The sequence below is a fragment of the Trachypithecus francoisi genome, unplaced genomic scaffold, assembly GCF_009764315.1.
Source record: "Trachypithecus francoisi isolate TF-2019V2 unplaced genomic scaffold, Tfra_2.0 Lachesis_group0, whole genome shotgun sequence".
Taxonomy (NCBI): domain Eukaryota; kingdom Metazoa; phylum Chordata; class Mammalia; order Primates; family Cercopithecidae; genus Trachypithecus; species Trachypithecus francoisi.
Genome location: NW_022681453.1, coordinates 66188448 through 66209797, shown reverse-complemented (window position 1 = coordinate 66209797; position 21350 = coordinate 66188448). Strand labels below are relative to the sequence as shown.

The 21350-nt window shown below is 39.6% G+C and overlaps 1 protein-coding gene across 1 annotated transcript in view; it reads left to right on the top strand.

Moving 5' to 3' along the window:
* Nucleotides 1–21350, top strand: part of SLC49A4 (solute carrier family 49 member 4) — an 86266-nt gene that overhangs the window by 9228 nt on the left and 55688 nt on the right. Inside the window, exon 2 of the mRNA XM_033211018.1 lies at nucleotides 3478–3571. Coding sequence (XP_033066909.1) covers nucleotides 3478–3571 — 94 coding nt within the window. The remainder of the gene's footprint in view (nucleotides 1–3477; nucleotides 3572–21350) is intronic.

The window sequence follows — 21350 nt, the reverse complement described above, 5'->3', positions numbered from 1 at the left end:
AGGGATTTAGTCAACCCTGCAGCCTGATTCTTGAGACATCTGCAGTGAAGGCTTCCATTCCTACACTCAATGGTCCCCAGCAAAAGGAGTTATCGCATCTGTTGAAAGGAAGCATTCTGAATGTTGGATGCCGTGTTTGAAAAGAAATATTTTTATTTTCAATAATGTTTGTTTTTCTGAAATTGTTCACAGATGGCTTTTGCACTTACATCTTATTACTGTTGTAATCAGTTGGGATCTATTTATGTAGCAGTCCTATATGTCTCAGAAGCCAATGTGTTAGGCAGTTCCTGCGTTGCTATAAAGAAATACCTGAGGCTAGGTAATGTGTAAAGAAAAGAGGTTTCATTGGCTCATGGTTCTGCGGGTTTTACAGGAAACATGGTGCTGGCATTTGCTCATCATTCAGGGAGGCCACAGGAAACTTACAATCACGATGGAAGGTGAAGAGGTAGCAGCCATGCCACTTGGTGAAAGCAGGAGCAGGAGAGAGAAAGTGGGGGAGGGGGGGTGCCACACACTTTTAAAGGGCCAGATCTCATCTCCTATGAACTCAGCAAGAGCTCAGTCATCACCAAGGGGATGGCCCAAGCCATTCACGAGGATCTGTCCCTATGATCCCAACACCTCCCACCAGGCCCCACCTCCAACATTGGGGATTACATTTCAACATGAGACCTGAGTGGGGACAAATATCCAAACTATATAAGGCTATTCTCCTGGGGTCCTCATAACTCCTCTCCCTTGATGAGTTGATATCTTTTTGATTACATGGAATTATAGAGTCATGCCTTGTCAAGATGTGAGTGACATGAAGAAAGCATTTTATTCAAGATCGTCAGCTGGGATAGATTAAACAACACTTGGCAGCAATTAAAAATATGCAAGAAAGCCACCACACTGTAATTGTGAGGTTGCTTTATTTTTCATTTTTGTATTTTTGTGGAGATGGGGTCTCACTATGTTACCCAGGCTAATCTCAAACTTCTGGCTACAAGGGATCCTCCCACCTCGGCCTCCTAAAGTGTTGGGATTATAGGCGTTAACCACGGTGCCTGACCAGAGGTTGCTTTAGTAAGCAGTTTTTCACAATTTCTTTACTCTTAAAAGTTTATATTAGCTGTTGTATTGTCAAATATTTGATAAAAAGCATAACTGAGTGAAGTATGGTAGCCTTTAGCAGTAACAATAAGAAGCCTGGTTATTGGACCATATGGCCATAAACAATATGCCTTACTGCTTACTTGGTGTCTGCTTACCTTAATTGCAAACAAACTCTTTAGAAAAAAATACGTATCATGTAGAATGTAAGCCTTATGGTCCCCAAGCTATAAAAATTCTATTCAGTATCTTGTAGGGTACCCAGTATATCCTTATAAGAGCAACATCTTGTGATTTTAGGATATTTATGACCATGTGTGTACTTTTTATTAATTGTACTCTGTTTCCTGTGGCTGTAATGTGATTTTCAAAGTCTGTATTCTGTTAGTAGAAGCAGTAAATGAGCAGTATGTATGCATTACTTGTTACCAAGAAACACAGTTCCCTATGGTATTCCTTCTGGTAAATTGTATTAATCATATTCAGATTATATGAGAATATTATAAAGTAATTCAGTTCATATCACAAATTGTCCTTAACGTAGCGTGTGTGCCTGATGTGGATCTCAAGTTTCTTTTCTTTGCTATGTTTGATCTGCATAATTATAGTCTTGTTGACTTTCAGTTTCCTTCAAGCAGAATAGCTCTTTGAAAACCAAACATTTAACCATGTACCCTCTGCCAAAAGAGAGAGAGCGAGCCCTGGGAAAAAAAGAAATATTACATTAATCAGTTTATGTCTGTTCTCTGTGTGAAATGGTTTCGAGGTGATATTGGATTTGGGAAAAATTTGAAGCAATGTGGCCACCTTTGCCATAGACTTATTGTGAACCACCTATATGATGTGACTGCCACAAACAGTAAGATATGTTAATTTAGTATTAACAGAGGTGTAGCATTCCAACAGTAGGAAGAAAGAATTCTGTTAGATTATTCTGCCATAGCTGGAATATTGTGTCTATTTCTAATTATCTTATTTTTGTATTTGTATATTTTGCCCTCTGTGTGAACAACCACTGACATACATTTTCAAAGTAATTGTTGTGTTTGGAATACAACGGGAAAAAACTATCTGATCCACATTGTCTTCTAAAGTCCTAAGCCATGATTTTTTAACATTATTAAGCATTATTTTATAATGAAAACCATCAGATAAATCAAGAAAAAATAAAGACTGTGATTATATTGATAATCAGAGTTCTAAAGGACCACTTCCTATGACCCTTTAACAAGCATTAGCTTGTTCTGATTATAAAATATGTAGTTCCCTAGTTGTCATTTTTGAGAAATCTTAAAGCAATGATCTATCACCTTAAAATACTTTTTAGGGATAGTTAAGAGTTTTTTTTATTAGCAGCTTACATTTGAAAATTGAAATTTTTCTATTAGAGATGTAAAACTAAAATATCTAGTCTTTTAAAATTATTTGCCATATTTTTAAGTATTATATCTGAATGGGACATTTTAGACATTCCTCTTGAAAAATTAAACTTAATAGAACTTCTTCCTCCGTCTTTGATATGAACATTCCTGTTTTCCATTAAAGTTAGAATCATCTCATTTTCTTTTTTCTTTTTTTGGAGACAGAGTCTGACTCTGTCGCCCAGGTTGGAGTGAAGTGGTGCGATCTCAGCTCACTGTAGCCTCTGCCTCCCAGGTTCAAGCAATTCTCATGCCTCAGTCTCCTAAGTAGCTGGGATTACAAGTGTGTGCCACCACAAACAGCTAATTTTTTTAATTTTTGGTAGAGACAGTTTTACCATGTTACCCAGGCTGGCCTCAAACTCCTGAGCTCAGGTGATTTGCCCACCTGGGCCTCCCAAAGTGCAAGGAGGATTGCAGGCATGAGCTACCATGCCCAGCCCATCATTTCATTTTCAGCATGTACAGTTCGTCGTCTTTTTTTCCCCCATTTTTATTTTATTTTATTTTATTTTATTTATTTTTTTTTTTTTGAGATGGAGTCTCGCTCTGTCGCCCAGGCTGGAGTCCAGTGGCCGGATCTCAGCTCACTGCAAGCTCCGCCTCCCGGGTTCACGCCATTCTCCTGCCTCAGCCTCCCGAGTAGCTGGGACTACAGGCGCCCGCCATCTCGCCCGGCTAGTTTTTTGTATTTTTTAATAGCGACGGGGTTTCACCGTGTTAGCCAGGATGGTCTCGATCTCCTGACCTTGTGATCCGCCCGCCTCGGCCTCCCAAAGTGCTGGGATTACAGGCTTGAGCCACCGCGCCCGGCCTCCCATTTTTAAAGTTATACAGAAAAGCCATAATATTAGCATATAATGTCAGTATGATTGACTAAAAGTAATCTTTATTTTTAACAGTGGACTTAGGAGAAAATCAAGGTAATTTCAATTTTTTTTTTTTTTCATTTTAGGTCTCCGGATAACTGTGCTCCTGACATCCTTCCTTATGGTTTTGGGAACTGGTCTAAGATGCATACCTATATCAGACTTAATGCTTAAAAGAAGGTAAATCCTGTCAATAACATTTCTCTCTCATTTTTCATTTTATTTTGTGTATAAAATTTTAAGAAGAGGCCGGGCGCGGTGGCTCAAGCCTGTAATCCCAGCACTTTGGGAGGCCGAGACGGGCGGATCACGAGGTCAGGAAATCGAGACCATCCTGGCTAACACGGTGAAACCCCGTCTCTACTAAAATATACAAAAAATTAGCCGGGCGAGATGGCGGGCGCCTGTAGTCCCAGCTACTCGGGAGGCTGAGGCGAGAGAATGGCGTAAACCCGGGAGGCGGAGCTTGCAGTGAGCTGAGATCCGGCCACTGCACTCCAGCCTGGGCGACAGAGCGAGACTCCGTCTCAAAAAAAAAATAAAAAATAAAAAAAAATAAATAAATAAAATTTTAAGAAGATCAGTAAAGGGTCATATTTATAGAAGCGTTTATTTTTTTACCCTATATGATGATTAATTTAATTGACATTTATTGTCATATGGAAGACGCTATACTGGTTGTTGTGGAAATAAAAAGGGTAAGTTAATCTTCATATTATTCAGGAACAATAATCATGAGAAAATAATAGTATAACATACCATTTGTAAATATAATAGTATAACGTACTATTTATATAATAGTGTAGTTAATGCTACAGAAGAAATACAAAATTGCCCCAAGAGACTAGTGGAAGTTTTGGCTGCAGGTATCAAAAAGAGGAGTCCATAAAGGTGGTGGTAATTAAACTAGGCATTGAATGATGAGTAGAATGTTGGTAACTATAGTCGGGGGAAGGGTATTCCGGGATGGGGGACTAGCAAGAGTGAAGCCATGGAGGCAGGTAAGCATAGGTCTTCTCTGGGGTGGATAGGTAGTCTTATTTGTATATAGCAGCCTTTCTGCAACTGGGACCATGGATTTATTCTTAGAGAGTGTAAGGTATACAAAGGTTTTAAATTTTGTTTTTATATTGGTTATAATACAATATTATTTTACCAGTGATAATATGCAATAAAAAGATGTTTTTGTTGACCAGGATGCCAATTTCTTAAATTAGTGTTTCCCAGACTGGGGTCCTTGAATGTGTTGAGAAATTTTTTCCCTTTCAGAAGGACCCATAAATTACTCAAGTTCGAGAGATACTGGTCTACAGATTAAGGTGTAAAAATGAGATATAAAGAGATGAGGTTAGAAGGTGATATTTTGATTCTAAAGAGTCTTGATGCCATCCTATGTTATTAACAGTGCACTTTACTCACTGGATAGTGGGAAGACCCTTAGGCTCTTAATCAGAGGAGCGCTAGTTTCAGATCTGTGTTATATTCACTATGGATTGAGACATGTTGGATTGATTATAAGGGGTAGAGATTGCTGGCAGAAGACCTGGAATGATACAGTGGGACCCCAAGCTGGAATCATTCTTTTGTTGGTTCATTTATTAGGTCATTCATTCATTCAACAGAATTCACTGAGCTTCTACTGTGTGCCAGCCTCTCTTGTGGTCATTGGGAATATGATAGAAGACAAAGCAGATAAAAATTACTATGTAATGTAGTAAATTACATAGTACGTTACATAGTACGTAGTACATTTACAAGTACATAGTAATTTACTATGTAATGTACATTACATTACATACTGTGTATGTGATGTAGTTTCATTCCACTCAGGGAAACCAGCAATAAACTAGATAAATAAGTAAAATATATAGTATGTGCCAGGGAGGGTAAAATAGGAAAGAAGAATATGAAAAGGCAAAGAAAGGATGGTGAGATTTCAGAAAGAAAAACCTAACTGGGAAGATCACCTTTTGGGATAAAAACCTGACAGAAGTAATAGATGATGCAGTATCTAGGAATCAAGTGTTATATGCAGAGAGAACCGCAAGAATTCAGGGCAGAAGAGGGACAGGGATGCCTGGCAGGGAGGCTGGTGTGGCATGGGAAGGGCAGGTAGCAAATGAGGTCAGAGCAGTTATGGGGTGGTAGTGGGAGTGTGGGACCAGATTCTTTAAGACCATGTCATCTCCTCAGCTTTTTCTGAGCTAGGAAACCTTTGGAGGTTTTGAGCTGAGAGTGCCATGGTGTTCGGCTGCTCCACTGAGAATGAACTGAAGCTTGAGGTCATGGGCATAAGTAAGGAAAGTTGGGAAATGAGTACAATAAACCAGGTGAGAGATGGTGGTGGCTTGGACCATAGTAGTGGTAGTGGGAGTGGTGAGAAGTGATCAAATTCTGATCATCTTGAATATTCAAAATATAATTATATTCTGGTCCATTTGCTGATGGACCAGATATGGGGAGTAAGAGAAAGGAGTCCAGAATGATTCCATGCTGTGGGAAGCTGGGGTAATAGAAAGGGTGGCAGAGACCTGAGGGAAAATGTGAGAAAAAGAGATGGGAGTTGATATGCTGGAAGTTTCACTGGAGGGACTCTGAAATTGGCGATTCCATTAACAGATGGGGAATGTAGAAGTCGGGGAGAGTGGATTTCAGGGACAAGATGTTGACTTTCTTTTGGAACAGAATTTTTCAGTTTCAAAATAAATGTTCAGTTTTGAATTTTCAAAATGTGTTCTCTTTCTAGAAAATTTAGGGTACAAGGGTTCATATTTTAAAAGGGAGATAGTACAGTCATCTAGGTTTCTATGGAAAGCTAGTCATAATTTTCCATCCTTCTGAGTTAGATTTTAACACAAGTCTCATTATTGTATTTCAGATGCTCTTAATTTTTCAAACACGCAGAGGTGTATTTTTTCAAGCATCCACAGATTTTAAGTACAAATTTTCATGTAAGCTTAAATTCAACACTGCTTTCTTTTAAAATGCCTATTAAGGCCAGGTGCAGTGTCCCACACCTGTAATCCCAGCACTTTTGAGAGGCTGAGGCAGGTGGATCTCTTGTGCCCAGAGTTTGAGAGCAGCCTGGGCAACATAGCAAGACCTCATCTCAAAAAAAAAGTGCCTATTATTATTTTTGCTAGCTTTTCTTCTGTTTTGGGCCATGCATACTATTACTTGTCTCCAGTCTCATATCCCTTTATATCCTTTCCAGATATAAAATTCTGGGAATAATAGAGTTGACTGTCCATCTTGTTGGAGAAGGTGGTATGAAAAAGAAACAATTCATAAAGAAATGTAAGCAAATGTAGAACAGGTAAGAAGTAGAAATAAAAAGTTCAGAGATTGAATCTTTCATAAAAAGAGTGTATAAATTGATTTTTCAATCTTAGGCATTCATCTATGAAGACTACAGGAGTATTAACCCCTTGAAATAAGACTTCATTTTGTAGTCTTTAAGCATTTCTTTTAAGCAGTATTATTAACAATGCATGATGCAGCTGTTAAAATGAAAATGCTACACTTGGAACATGTATTTTCAACAAATCGAGTCTGTAGCCATCACTTTTAAGCTTCAGTCTCCGCCAGTGTTGAAACAAGCATTTAAAAGTCTGTGTTTTTGTGGCCTTGTTTCATTCAGAACTTTTTGAGCTTCTGACCCAGCCTTTTGGAATGGCTCCCCTGCACCCTTGACTTCCTGTATCTTAGCTCCCTGAAGTATCAAGACATGAGAATAGCAGCATTCTGACAAGCTCTTCCTAATGGTGTTCTACTTATATATAGTATCAGTATTTCTTTTATTTGCATAGTACCGATGAAAATTCAGGAAAAACATTATTTTGCCACGTTTCTCTTAGGTAAATAAGGAACTTGGAATAACAAATTATAAAGCATTTTTTCTTCTATGATCTGGAGCCAAATAATACCCCCAAAAATTGTAAATGCCATCACTCTATTGCAATGAGCGCTTACTCTGTGGTGTGAAATATTATATTGTTTTCCCAGTAAACAACTTAAGGACTTCTAGAGGGTGAACTTATAATAAGTTATATCTACTCTTAATCATAGGTATATCCAATGATTCCCATAACACATGCCATATATATTTTAAAATTTTATTTAGTTCCGGGTTGCGTGTGCAGGATGTGCAGGTTTATTACACAGGTAAACATGTGCCAATACACACCACATTATCTTTCAATTCGGTGTAATTTTCATTAATATTAACAATAGTTAATGTTTACCAGCATGTATTAAATAGTTTGGTTCTAGTAAACATAGATTTTCTAGAAATACACTCCACTATGAAATTCTATTTTATTTTATTTTTTTTGAGACGGAGTCTTGCTCTGTCGCCCAGACTAGAGTGCAGTGGTGCGATCTCGGCTCACTGCAACCTCCAAGGTTCGAGCACTTCTCCTGCCTCAGCTTCCTGAGTAGCTGGGACTACAGGCGCCCACCAGCACGCCTGCTAATTTTTTTGTATTATTAGTGGAGACGGGGTTTCGCTGTGTTAGCCAGGATGGCCTCGATCTCCTGACCTTGTGATCCACCTGATTGGCCTCCCAAAGTGCTGGGATTACAGACGTGATTTCCATTGTGAAATTATTTGCAGCTGACAGGATTATGTTTAAAATGACCCTAACAGAAAAGGTGAATTGTTTCGTGAATGATTTTGTGACAGCTGCTTAGCTATATGAATAAATAGGAAAAAGAACCTAGATCCCTGCCCAACCACTTAGTAAATCCCAGTTGGATCAAAGACTTACATGTAAATAATGAATCACAAAAGTATTAGAGCATGACTGTTTTACAGAATCTGAGGGTAGAGAGGGCCTTCCAATTAAGACACAAATCCCAGAAGCCATAAAAGAAAGCCTTGATACATTTGACTATGTAAAAATTTAGATTATCTTTATGATTGAATATACTGCAAAACAAAGTCAAAAGATAACTGGGAAATATTTGCAACAATAAGACAAATGAGTAATCCCTTAGTTCTTTGAAATCAATAAGCAAAATAGCAACTCAAGAGGAAAATAGGTAATGGATATGAGCAAGCAATTACAGAAGTTGAAATATAAATGGCATGAACTCAAGAGATGTTCAAGAGAGTTCTTTCTTGAGAACTTGAGAGAACTCAGGAGAATATTCAACTTTCATTGTAATTAAATACATGAAAATTAAAATAGCAAACAAATGTCTATTTACTGGCAAAGATGAAAAAAAATTCATAATGTGCTATGCCTGAGATGTGGGGAAAAACAGACACTGCTGATGTGTGAGCAGTTTGGGACATCATTCTATTTGGAGGGCACTTTGGCAGTATTTACCAGATTCAAATATGCATGTCCTTTAACCTACACCTATATTTGCACTTATGGAAAATTAGCCCACATATAAAGCTCTATGAATTTGCAAGAATTACCATGTTTGTGCAGCTTTGCTTGTAAAAGCAGAAGCCTGGCTGTAACCCAGATGCCTTCAGCAAAGGACTGATTATGATGCAGTATATCATGGAATCATATTGCACTGTGAAAAGGAAGTAAAAGTCCTATAAGTGCTAATATGAAAATATCTCCAAAATATATTGTTAAGTTAAAAGGCAAACCTTAGAATATTATGTTTAGCATGTTCTTACTTAGAAAAAAATGGGAAGAGTATCACTGGTTTTTTTCTGGGGAGAGCGTCTGAGGAATAGAAGTCTGAGGTGGAAAGGACATTTACTTTTCTTACTACTTTTGGGAATATTTTTACCATGTGCATATATTACCTTTTTTTTTTTTTTTTTTTTTGAGACACTGTTGGCCCAGGCTGGAGTGTGGTGGTATGATCATAGCTTATTGCAGCCTCAAACTCCTAGGCTCAAGGGATCCTCCTTCCTCAGCCTCCCACATAGCTGGTAGTACAGGTATGTGCCATCACGCCTGGCTGATTTTTAAATTTTTTATAGAGACAAAGTCCCACTATTTTGCCCAGGTTGGTCTCAAACTATGGGCTCAAGTGATCCTCCCAACTCAGCCTCCCAAAGTGCTGGGACTACAGGTGTGAGCCACCGTACCCATCCTATATTACCTTTTTAACTGAAAGCACTAGCTAAGTAAAACTAAAATCACTACCTCAGAGCTTTAATAATGAGAAAAATAAAGAGAAGGAGGGGTTATATATAAATTTCCCCAGCATAGAAATGTGAATCTTTTGATGTAAAAAGGAGCAATTGGTAGATTTAACAACTAAGACTCTTCTCAGTAAAATACAGAAGATTCAGATTCCCCTATATCAATGTCTTCTAAAATATAATTCACAGACTACCTGCTTATTAAAATACAGATCCCTGGGCCCCAACCCAGTCCCACTGAGTAAGGCTTTTGAGTGAACCCTGAGAATGAGCAGTTTTAACAAGTTATTTTAATTAGTCTTATGCTCATTTAAATTTGACAACTACTTTCCTAGTTCCCTAGTCTTATACTCATTTAAATTTGAGAACTACCTCCCATCTTCACTTTAAATAATAATTGATTAAACAAATAGCTTTGTGCTTGTCCATCCTAAAATATAATCACATAATACATTTAATGTCTTATTGTAAAGCAGATTAAGGATTAGCCTCTAATGAGTCTATTTGCCTTAATTTGACTCTTAAAACTGCAGGCAACTCAAGGCAAGTAAAACTCATGACTGTATTTCTGCATAGTGGTCAGATGGACTTCAGATAAGAAAGATTGATAAGAAAAGATGATCAGTCATGATAAGCACTTAGCAGGGAAAAAAAGGGAGTAAAAAGGTTTATAAAGGCAGGGCGTGGTGGCTCATGCCTGTAATTCCAGTACTTTGAGAGGTCGAGGCAGGCTTATCACCTGAAGTCAGGAGTTGGAGACCAGCCTGGCCAACATAGTGAAACCTAGTCTTTACTAAAAATACAAAAATTACCCAGGCATGGTGCATGCCTATAATCCCAGCTACTCAGGAGGCTGAGGCATGAGAATCACTTGAACCTGGGAGGTGGAGGTTACAGTGAGCCGAGATTACGCCACTGCACTCTAGCCTGGGCCACAGAGCAAGACCCTGTCTCAAAAACAAAAACAAACAAACACACAAATCACAAAGGGAAAGGGTTTTTGGGTTAGAGTTAGGCTAACATTTTAACAACATATTGCGGCTTTATGCTTCAAAACAGATTATAAAATTAAAATGCAAACTAGGAGAAATGGTGTTGCAAATATAATAGATAACTTATAAGTAACATGAGCATTTTTGAAAACTGAATAGAAAAATGGACATAGTAGACATGGCTAACAATTGTTGAGTCTCAGATTTCATCGTTTAAATTTATAATTTAACAGTCAACATTTATTGACAGTATATGTTAGTATCAGTACAGACTGAGCTGTATAACAAAGAAACCAAATATATTGAGGCTCAATAAGGTAGTAGTTCATTTTTCTCTCAAGAAACAATCTAAAACAAGCTTGCCTAATCCACGGCATGCATGCTGCCCAGGATGGCTTTGAATGTGGCCCAAAACAAATTTGTAAACTTTCTTAAAACATTATGAGTTTTTTTGTGTGATTTTTTTTTTTCTTTTAGCTCATCAGCTGTCATTAGTGTTAGTATATTTTACGTGTGGCCCAAGACAGTTGTTCTTCTTCCAGCGTGGCCCAGGGAATCTGAAAGATTGGACACCCCTGGTCCGAACGATAGTGGACTATTCAAGGGAAGTAGGCAGCTTTGTTCTGCAAGGTCTTCCAGGACCTAAGTCGCTTCTCTGTTGTTGCTCCAGCATCTCCTAGGGTGATATTATTGTCTGTATCTGGCTGTCGTTCCAGCCCACAGGAGGGGAAGTGAGATATCCAAGGCAGGTGACCGCATCTTCTTTTTTTTTTTTTTTTTTGAGACAGTCTCACTCTGTCACCCAGGCTGGAGTGCAGCAGCATGATCTTGGCTCACTGCAACTTCCACCTCCCGGGTTCAAGCAATTCTCCTGCCTCAGCCTCCTGAGTAACTAGGATTACAGGCACCTGCCACTATGCCCTGCTAATTTTTGTATTTTTAGTAGAGATGGCATTGCATTATGTTGGCCAGGCTTGTCTCGAACTCCTGGCCTCAAGTAATCTGCCTGCCTCAGCCTCTCAAAGTACTGGGATTACAGATGTGGGCCCCCACGCCTGGCCTGTTTTTGTCATTGCTAGCCATGTCTCATCAGTTGCAGACTTAAAACTTGGTCACGTGGATCTGGAAGAGAGATTGGAAAAGCAGCTCAGCAGCAGTGTATGTAGTTAAACTCAAGGATGCCATACCAAAACAAAGAAAGGGAGAATAAATAGGCGGAAACAGTTAGGAGTCTCTGCTGTCAGATGCCTCCATGTGTCCATGCACTCCCCTCTTCCCATGCAGAGAACACATTCATCCTTCCTCAATGGAGAAGACTCGAAGTCCTGTCCAATTAGTGTATCCAGCTCAGAATCCAGAATCTCTGGGTTCTATCAGATCTTTGTGGCTCTCTGAGAGTAATTTCTTTGATTATTGTTTGTGGCTTTTGGCTTTGTCCTCTGGAAGGCTCTTTTTTGTCCATTATCCCCAGTGACCACACCTGAAGTGGTTGTTGGACATTTCACCTTCTGCTTGATGATGCTTTGGGAACCTGAAGATTACTTTAGGGATCAAGCAGTCTTAAACCTTGGTAGAAGTGTTTTGTAGTATCTTGGCAATATGCTTCCCTCATATGCTTAGTAGTCTTTTGGTCTATTTATATCAGGTAGGTTCCATGGAACTGTAGCCATGCCAAAATATTTCTCCTTCTGCTAATGGTTCTTACACCTGTTGAATCTCCTCTTTCCTTTACCAGCTTGGGTACCCATCGCAGATTTTCTCAATTTAGTGGTAGCCTTACCTTGATGCCATCTGAAAAAAGTAGGCCTGGGAAGAAAAATAACACCCTTAACCTAATTTTTGCTGCTAGACTGGCTCCAAAGCACATTTTATTTCCTGCCGTTTGGATTCAGAAGCAACCTGAGGCTTCAAATTTCTGGATTCTCATTAAATTTATATTGCAGGCCTCGGGCAGAGAAACTGTCTTAGCAGAGCTCTTGTCCATTCCATCTCTGCTTGCAAACCAGCTAATTCTTTATATCTCTCTTGTGCCATCCTAAACTCAGTAAGGGGCAGGAAACACAGAGTAATGTTCTGATTTTTTTCTAGCCAATCCCAGGTCATCACAAGCAGTGGTATTGCTGCTGCCACAGGTCACCTGCCTACAGCCTGACCACTAAGTCAGTGCCAACATCTTGTGCCTTTGTGAATGCAGCACCCCAATTCTTGAGCTAATTTCTCAATTGGAGGACAAGTTAAGTTGCTGTAATGAAGAGATATCACAATAGCGTGGCTCAAACAAGATGGTATTTCTTTCTTATTTAATAGTCCAGAGTAAGCAGGTGGGCCAGGGCAGGTAGCAGTTCTGATCTACAAGGTCGTCTAGGGACCTGGGTCCCCTCTGTCTTGTTACCTTCTCCCCGGGTAGATGACCTTGACAGTATAGTAAACAGCCAGTTCATCAGCACAGTAGTCACATTGCACCCCAAAGGAAGAAGCAGAGCACAGGGAAGCAGTTGTCTTCATTATTCATGGAGGTGACCTTGAGGTCTTCCTGCTCTAGTCTCATTGGCCTGAACTTAGTAATAACAAGGCCCCAGCTAGCTATGAGGGGCACTTTTACTCCTGCAGGAATTTAAGGTCCTCTGTAACTAGAAGGAAAACAGAATGACACTAGGATAATAGTTAATCATCTCTGCCACAAGCAAATTGGCTACCTATTTGGAAGGAAAAGACCATTTGGTATCCTCGTGTCATACGATGTATCAAAATAAATTCAAAAAATGAAATGGTTACATATTTAGCTGAGAAACAATATATGGGGATATTTATTTGATCTCCACATGGGAAAGATTTTTTTCGAACATGAAAATAAAGGAAAATCATAAAGAGAAAGGCTGATAGATGCGAGGAAGAAGAAGTCGGAGGAATGTTTCCTTGCCTTTTCCAGCAACTACAGTTGCTGCTTTTGAAAACAGGAAGGGGGCCTTGAGCCAACAAATGCGGGCGGCCACTACAAGCTGGAAAAGGCAGGGAAACAGATTCTCTTCCAGAGCCTTTCGAAAGGAGCCCAGCCCTGCCAACACTGTGATTTTAGCCCTGGAGTCCCATGTTGGACTTCTGATTTATAGAACTGTAAGATGATGCATTTGTATCATTTTAACCACTAAGTTTGTGGTAATTTGTTATAACAGGAATAGGAAACTAATCACCAAGTTTTACGTGTGTGTGAGAGAGTGTGTGTGTGTTTGTGTGTGTGTGTGTATGTGTATTATTTATTTTTGTTTGTTTGTTTGTTTGAGACAGGGTCTCATTCTGTTGCCCAGGCAATTGTGGCTCACTGCAGCCTTGATCTGGGCTCAAGCAGTCCTCCTACCTGAGCTTCACAAGTACCTGGAACTACAGGCATGTGCCACCATACTCAGCTAATTTTTTTATTTTTTGTGAAGACAGGGTTTCACTATATTGCCCAGGCTGAGCTCAAACGATCCACCTGCCCTGGCTTCCCAAAGTGCTGGGATTACAGGTGTGCACCACCTCGCCCAGTGTGCGTGTATTTTTAAATAGTGATACTCTATGCTGATGAAGTGGACACTGTCAGCTACTACTGATGGGAATGTAAATTACTACTAACCCTCCTGCAAAACAGTTTGCGAGTATATTTCCTAAGATCTACAGTGTTCATACATTTTAACTTACCCTAAAGAAATAATTTGGAAAGTAGCTAATATTCACATACAAAGATTTTCACACCAGCTTTATTAGTATTCGCAAATAAGTTGTTGGAAACAACTATCCAATATTAGGAAAATGGTTAAATGAGATTTTATATGTCTGTATAATACAATATCACAAAACCATTAACAGTTATTATAAAGAATAGTGAAATGAGAAAATGCTTGATAGACTGTAAAATGATTCAGTGCATAAGCTGTGTATTCAGTATGATATCTGTGGTTACCTATGTATGATTAAGTATTGATTGATCGAGAGCATGAGAGAGATGCATTAGGGAAAAAACTGAAAGAGTAAAAGACTAGAAAATCAAAATATTAGTAGTGGTTGTCTCACTTTGGGTATTCAGTTTATAGATGATTTTTTTTCTTTATGCATTTCTTTTCAAAATTTTCTACTATGAATGTGTATTAATATATACTTTTAAACAAAAGGACAAAATAAAAGTTATGTGACAAGAAACGAGGATTGAAACAAAATGAGGGGAAGTAGACATCTCTCAGACCAGTACTAAGGCCATTTTTCCCCTTTGCATTGCTGAGAGATTATTGTATATGACCTTAATAAAAATATTGTGAGAGAAACTGGGCTTGGTGGCTCACACTTGTAATCCCAGCACTTTGGAAGGTTGAGGTGGGCAGATTGCTTGAGGCCAGGAGTTCAAGAACAGCTGGCTAACATGGTAAAACCCCGTCTGTACTAAAAATACAAAAATTAGTCGGATGTGGTGGCATGTGCCTATAGTCCCAGCTACTCAGGAGGTGAGGCAGGAGAATAATTGGAACGCAGGAGACAGAGATTGCAGTGAGCTGAAGTCACACCACTGCACTCCAGCTGGGCAACAGAGTGAGTGAGATTCCATCTCAAAAAAAAAAAAAAAAACCTTATGAGAGGCCAGCCTCGGTGGCTCATGCCTGTAATCCTAGCACTTTGGGAGGCCAAAGCAGGAGGATCACTTGAGGCCAGGAGGACTAGCCTCAGTAACATAGCAAGACCCTGTCTTTACAAAAAATTTAAAAATTAGCCAGGTGTGGTAGTACGTGCCTTTCATCCCAGCTACTTGAGAGGCTGAAGTGGGAGGATCACTTGAACCTGGAGGTCGAGGCTGCAGTGAGCTGCCTTCACACCACTGCAGTCCAACCTGGGAGACAGAGCAAGACCCTGCCTGAAAAAAAAAAAAATCCTGTGAGACAGAAAGTATCTTTGGAGAAATTGAAACAGAAAGAGAATGTGATTTTCTAAATATTATATGGTTAATTAATTTAGCTAAGACTAGAAGCTAAGCCCCGTGATAGCTAATCTAATATTATTTTCACTGTGTTTTTAATGTATTTTCTATAGCTGGTATTTGATAAGATATTAAAAGCTTCTTTAGGGCCAAGACTGTAATACTCATCTTCATATTCCCTTTAGTGCCTAGCTGCAGGTGCCTTGACCATAGCAGATACTCAGTAGGTATTTTTAATTGAATCATTATTGACCAAAATTAATAAAGGATACAAAAATAAAATAGATTTTTATGAAAGAAAACAGGCTGTGATACCAAAGTTTTTGGAAGGCTCATTACTTTTCCACCACCACATCTATTTCTCTTTTCCTATCTTCCTTTTTCCTGTAGGTAATTCATAACATTTCAAACCCTTTTTATTGCCCACCTTTTCTTGGGCTAAATAAAGGAAAACTATTTCCAGCACTTTTGCCATTTTCAACATCAAAAAAATCCTATAAACATGACTTTTTTTTAAAGGCTTTTTTTTTTTTTAAAGAATGTGACCTAAGAGTTTATTTTGATATGGCATAATTAGGAATTGGGAGAAAGTTTCTGAACTATTGACATACTGAGTTTTGGAGGTGTTTTTATGTATTCTAAATTACTTCATATTAAAAATATATATAATTTAAATTCTGAATACCAGAATAGCACTGAGGAAGTATCTGCCAGATTTCTAAAAAGCCAACTTGAATGTTAGCATTAATGTTAGTCATAATAAACTAGAGGTTTATAAAGTAGGTTTATGAACAGAATAAAAATATTCTGTACTGTGTGCCTTTGGATTTAAGAACATTGGATTTTCTTAACAATCAGTAATTTTTTTTATTGTTATTATTAACAGAGAACCTTCAGAATGGGATCATGTGAGAGAGCAGAGATTTGTGGACTGATGAAATTAGCTGTAATTTCGATTTCTAGTTCTGGCTGAGCCACTAGCTAGTTGTATGACTGGAGTTCCCCCCCGCCCCCGCCGCCATAGTTTTTAGAGAAAGGAAAGTTGTAAAATTAGAAATGTAATTTTACATGTGTTATTAACTTTCTGGAAGGGGTTGGGTTATAAGCTCTAAAGATTTTAATTCTAAAACATCATATTATTTAAGTAGAAATAATTTAGGAATCGTAGGTATTTCTTCCAGGATATCAGAAAGCAAAAGGTTAGGATACCAGAGTATTAAATGCAAGCTACAATGTCAAGTACATTAGAGGACATAAACTGTAGATCTTCAGTTTGCACTTCAGCTATTGGCAGTTGTGTGAAAAGCTATAGTCAGTTGAATAATATGAAAAGAAATGCAGCTGTGCACCAGCTCTGTCCCACGTGCCCCTGCAGGCGTTGTCTTCTGTGGGCAGGAGCACTAACTGAGGGCAGTGGGACTCTGCAGTGTACCCGGAGCTGAGCCTAGCTGGGTCTTCTCCTAGTCCTGCCACAGGCTAGCAGTCTCGGCAGTGCTGATGCCGGTGGGCAGCCCCAGGTCTCCCTCCCTTGTCTCCACCATCCCTGCTCTGCCAATGCAGGAGAAGTTCCCCTCTGATATGATTTAGCTGTGCCCCCACCCAAATCTCATCTTGACCTGTAGTTCCCATAATCCTCACATGTTGTGGGAGAGCCCTGGTGGGAGGTAATTGAATCATGGAGATGGTTACCCCCATGCTGCTGTTCTTGTGATAGTGAATGAGTCTCATGAGATCTGATGGTTTTATAAAGGGCAGTCCTCCTGCAAACACTGTCTCGCCTGCCGCCACGTAAGACATGCCTTTATTCCTCCTTCGCTTTCCACCATGATTCTGAGGCCTCCCAACCATGTGGATCTTTGAGTCCATTAAACCTCTTTTTCTTTATAAATTACCCAGTCTCCAGTATATCTTTATCAGCAGCATAAGAATGGACTAATACACCCTCCCTCATCTACTTTTCCATCTGGCTTGTAGGGATAGGATGAGCCAGGCTCCAGAAGAAGACAGAGGCTAGGTAGGGAGAAAAGGGAAAAGGAAAAAGACTTCAGAGAGGAGGGAAGAAAAGGGAGTTGGGGGCCGTGGGTTGGGAGGTGGATGGAGAAACAGGAGAGAGTTAAGGAGTCAGTATGAGGAGACTGGGCTAAAGGAGGAGGCAACACATCTGCCTCCTGACAGATCTCTCACAGCTTGTCCTGCAGAGATGCAAGAGAAATGCAGTCCGTTAACTGAGGATGCACCTGCTTTCTTCAGATGTGGAGTTTCAGGTAAGGAAGCCAGAGTCAGACCCCGTAAACTAACTAGTCCATTTCCAGACAACTGCCTTTCTGCTCCAGAGCTTATCGCCCAGAAGACAAAGCTGCCTCCTCACACTCCTAACTTCTGCCCACCCTTCCCAAGTCCACTGTGCTTGAGACAGTCATGTCACGTTGGCCTTGCTTTTAAAACACCCTAAAACATCTTTTTTTTAAAGCCTTATTTTGAGAATATTTCTTAGTCATCTTTTTTTTTTGTATTACTGAATTTAAACTTGTTAAAATTTATCAACAGAACTGATCTGATGTGTGCATTTGGATAACTTTGTGTGGTTTTGGAAACGCAATTTAGTTGCATGTTTCAGTGACTGCATGTCACTGTACTGGGCTCAGTCTGTGAGTTCCCAAGAGCATCCACAGTGCCTTAGCGCTATGGGAGTGAGGCCTGTGGGGACTGCAACCATGCTCCTGACCTACAAGGACCTTAACTATTACATGGTAAAACAAAACTCAGGCATGTAATGATGACATAAACAATTAATATTAAACTGTGTGGTTGACTTCACTGTACTGAAGATTGTGAGTCACTCCTCTTTTGTTTTTCTTTGTCATTTTTAATAGTCAGCCCAGATCAATAGGTATTAGTTTCTGAAAGCCAGCTTCTTTCGTAAGTGCTTACGAAGCATTAGGATAATCGTGAGTTGCATTTTATCTTTTAATGTGTGAAAGTGTTGAGACTTTTTAGTTCAGACTGTTCATTTAAGCTGGATGTTTTTTCTTTTCAGTTCACTTTGCTAAGCTTATATACCTAATTTTTATTCCTACATCTGTTTCTTCTAGAAATAGTCTAAATCTAGATTTCTATTTCCTCATGAGTCTGACTTCCATGCTGAACACTCCACTGTAACTGCTTCTCCTCAGACCGCAAATGACTTCCTCTTTCCTGAATCCGGTGGTTACGTTTTAGTTGTTATAAACAATCTTTCTGTTTGATGTGATGTTGTTGACCACTCACTCTTATGTTCTTGGAATTCATCTCTCCTTAGTTGCTGTGATACCAGTCTTTCCTCTTTTACTTTTTTTCTGCCTTATAATGGCTCCTTCTCAGTCATCTTGCTTGACTCCCATTCCTCTATTTTTAAAATATTGTTATTCTCCAGTGTTTGTTCCCCAACCAAATCCACCTCCAACTTGTATTTCTCAGCTCAGACTGCTTTTCTTAGCTTCTGGCCTATATTAGCCACATATTGGATGTTTGTACAGAGTTGTGGGTGCCCTCCTCACCAGTATCCACCCCCTCGTCTGGCCATATCTATTGTATTACCTTGACGGTTCGCCAGACCATCCGTCCTCCACCTCCCCACTGTGTTGCCAGTACCACTTTAAACCATGCCATAGAGTCCCTGTCCTGGACTCCATGCCTGAGGGTGTCCCATTCTGGCTTTCAGCCTTGCCCTTCCATGTGGGGCTAAGGATTTCATAGGGCCAAGGGGATGTGCACACCCTGCCCTCCACCCTCTAATCTTATGCACTAGCTACACAAGACCCCAAAAACAGTCCTTATAACAAGCCTCTTTCCCAGGCCTGCTCTTCCAAGAGTAGGCTGCATCCCTGCTGTGTACTTCCTAGGCCTAAGGGATAGCTAAGGGGCAGCTATTTGGAGGGGATAGATGGAGCTTAGATGGAGTTTGGACCTTCAGCTCCACATGTATATATGCAAAGCCCTGATATATAGACCAGGGCCAGAGGTCAGAAGAGAAGAAGGACATGCAGAGACCTCTGTCTGTATTCTTGTCATAGGCAACATAAGCATAGGGCCAGGCCAAACCATTGCCTTCTTTTTCTTTATATTCCTGCTACAGTGCTGGTAAGTGATGCTTCACCTGCTTTTAGGGATTCTTAAGGCAAGGTCTTTAGCTTTTTAATTTTACATTCTCATTTGCCTATCACAGTGCCTACCCAACACATGGTGACTACTCAGTATATGTTTGTTGACTTCAGTAATAAATGCATAGTTAACATTTTATAATTATATTTTTCCTTTATTATCATTTTAAGGAGGTTATGGTAATGTTCATGTGATTTTATGATGTCTTAGGGTCAGTATTTTTCCAGAAAAAAATATATCTCTAATTTTGCATTCCTATTAAATGGAAAAATTAGACTTAATATATAAAGCAGAATTTTATTTTTAAATATCTTTTTATGAATTTATTTCATAAAATGGGGTTTGTTAATGGTGGGTGGTAGAAAATAGTGTCAGGCAAACATGAAAATCTTGATACTACAGATTACTGTAACATCACAGTCCCCAGTACAACAGTGCTTATGACCAATTATAACACATTAGAAACTGCTGAACCCTGAGGGATGCTAGGATATAAGTGTCAGAAGGAGCAGGACTAAGTTCTAGAAAACTACAAAGTGCTGGGAGGAGTGGGACTGGGTTGGGTTTCCCTGCCAGGTTTCTCATGAATTCAGAGGCTAACTAGTTCTCCTACTGAGCTTGTTTATGAAGAGTGGTGTATGATGACTTTTAATGCAAAAGCATGTAATTATCTAAAATTGAAGTAACTTTACAACACCACGTAAGCTTGTTTTAATTCCTGAGATGATTTTTAACTATAACCTGTATGCCCTAGATTGACCTCCCAAGTTCAAGGACCTTTAAACCAAGAACCCATCTGAAGTGTCCCTGGTGCTATTCCTTCTTTGGATACTACTTTACCACATACTGTGTCGTAGTGAGAAATGTTCTGGTCTAAGAGTCAAGTAAACTGGACTTGGATGGCCCTTAAATTATCTGAAACTCACACATTCTCTGACTCTTAGGTTTGCTGCTTGGATAATAGTCTGTTTGTGATTCCACTGAGAGGTATCAAAGAGTTCACCCATGGGAATAATTTGAGTTTTATTCCTTAACTATGAGGAGCTTCCCTCCCTCCCTCCCTCCCTCCCTCCCTCTCTCTCTCTCTCTCTCTTTCTTTCTTTCTTTCCTTCCTTTCTTTCTTTTTCTTTCTTTTCCTTTTCCTTCTTTTCTTTCTTTTTGTTTTTTCCCTTCCTTCCTTTCTCTTTTTTTCTCTCTTTCTTTCTTTCTTTCTCTCTCTCTCTCTTTCTTTCTTTCCTTCCTTTCTCTCCCTCCTTTCCTTCTTCCCTTCCCTTCCTCCCTCCCTCCCTTTCTTCCTTCCTTTCCTCTCCTCTCCTTTCCTTTCCTTTTTTTCTCTTTTTTTTCATCTTTTTTTTTTTTCTTTCCGAGACAAAGTCTCACTCTATTGCCCAGGCTCTAGTGCAGTGGCACAGTCTTGCTCAGTGCAACCTCTGCCTCCCAGGCTCAAGCGATTCTCGTGCCTCAGCCTCCTGAATAGCTGGGATTACAGGCATGCGTCACCACGCCCAGCTAATTTTTGTATTTTTAGAGGAGGTGAGGTTTTGTCATGTTGGCCAGGCTGGTCTTGAACTCCTGGCCTCAAGTGATCCACCCACCTCGGCCTCCCAAAATGCTGGGGTTACAGGCATAAGCCACTGTGCCCAGCCAGGAGTCCTGCTTTCTTATCAGTCTTTTTGTTTGTTTGTTTTTTATTTATTTCTTCCATGTTCTTATTCTACCCTTAACATTTTTAGACATAGTAAATTTTACTCATTCCAAGCCTTCTTC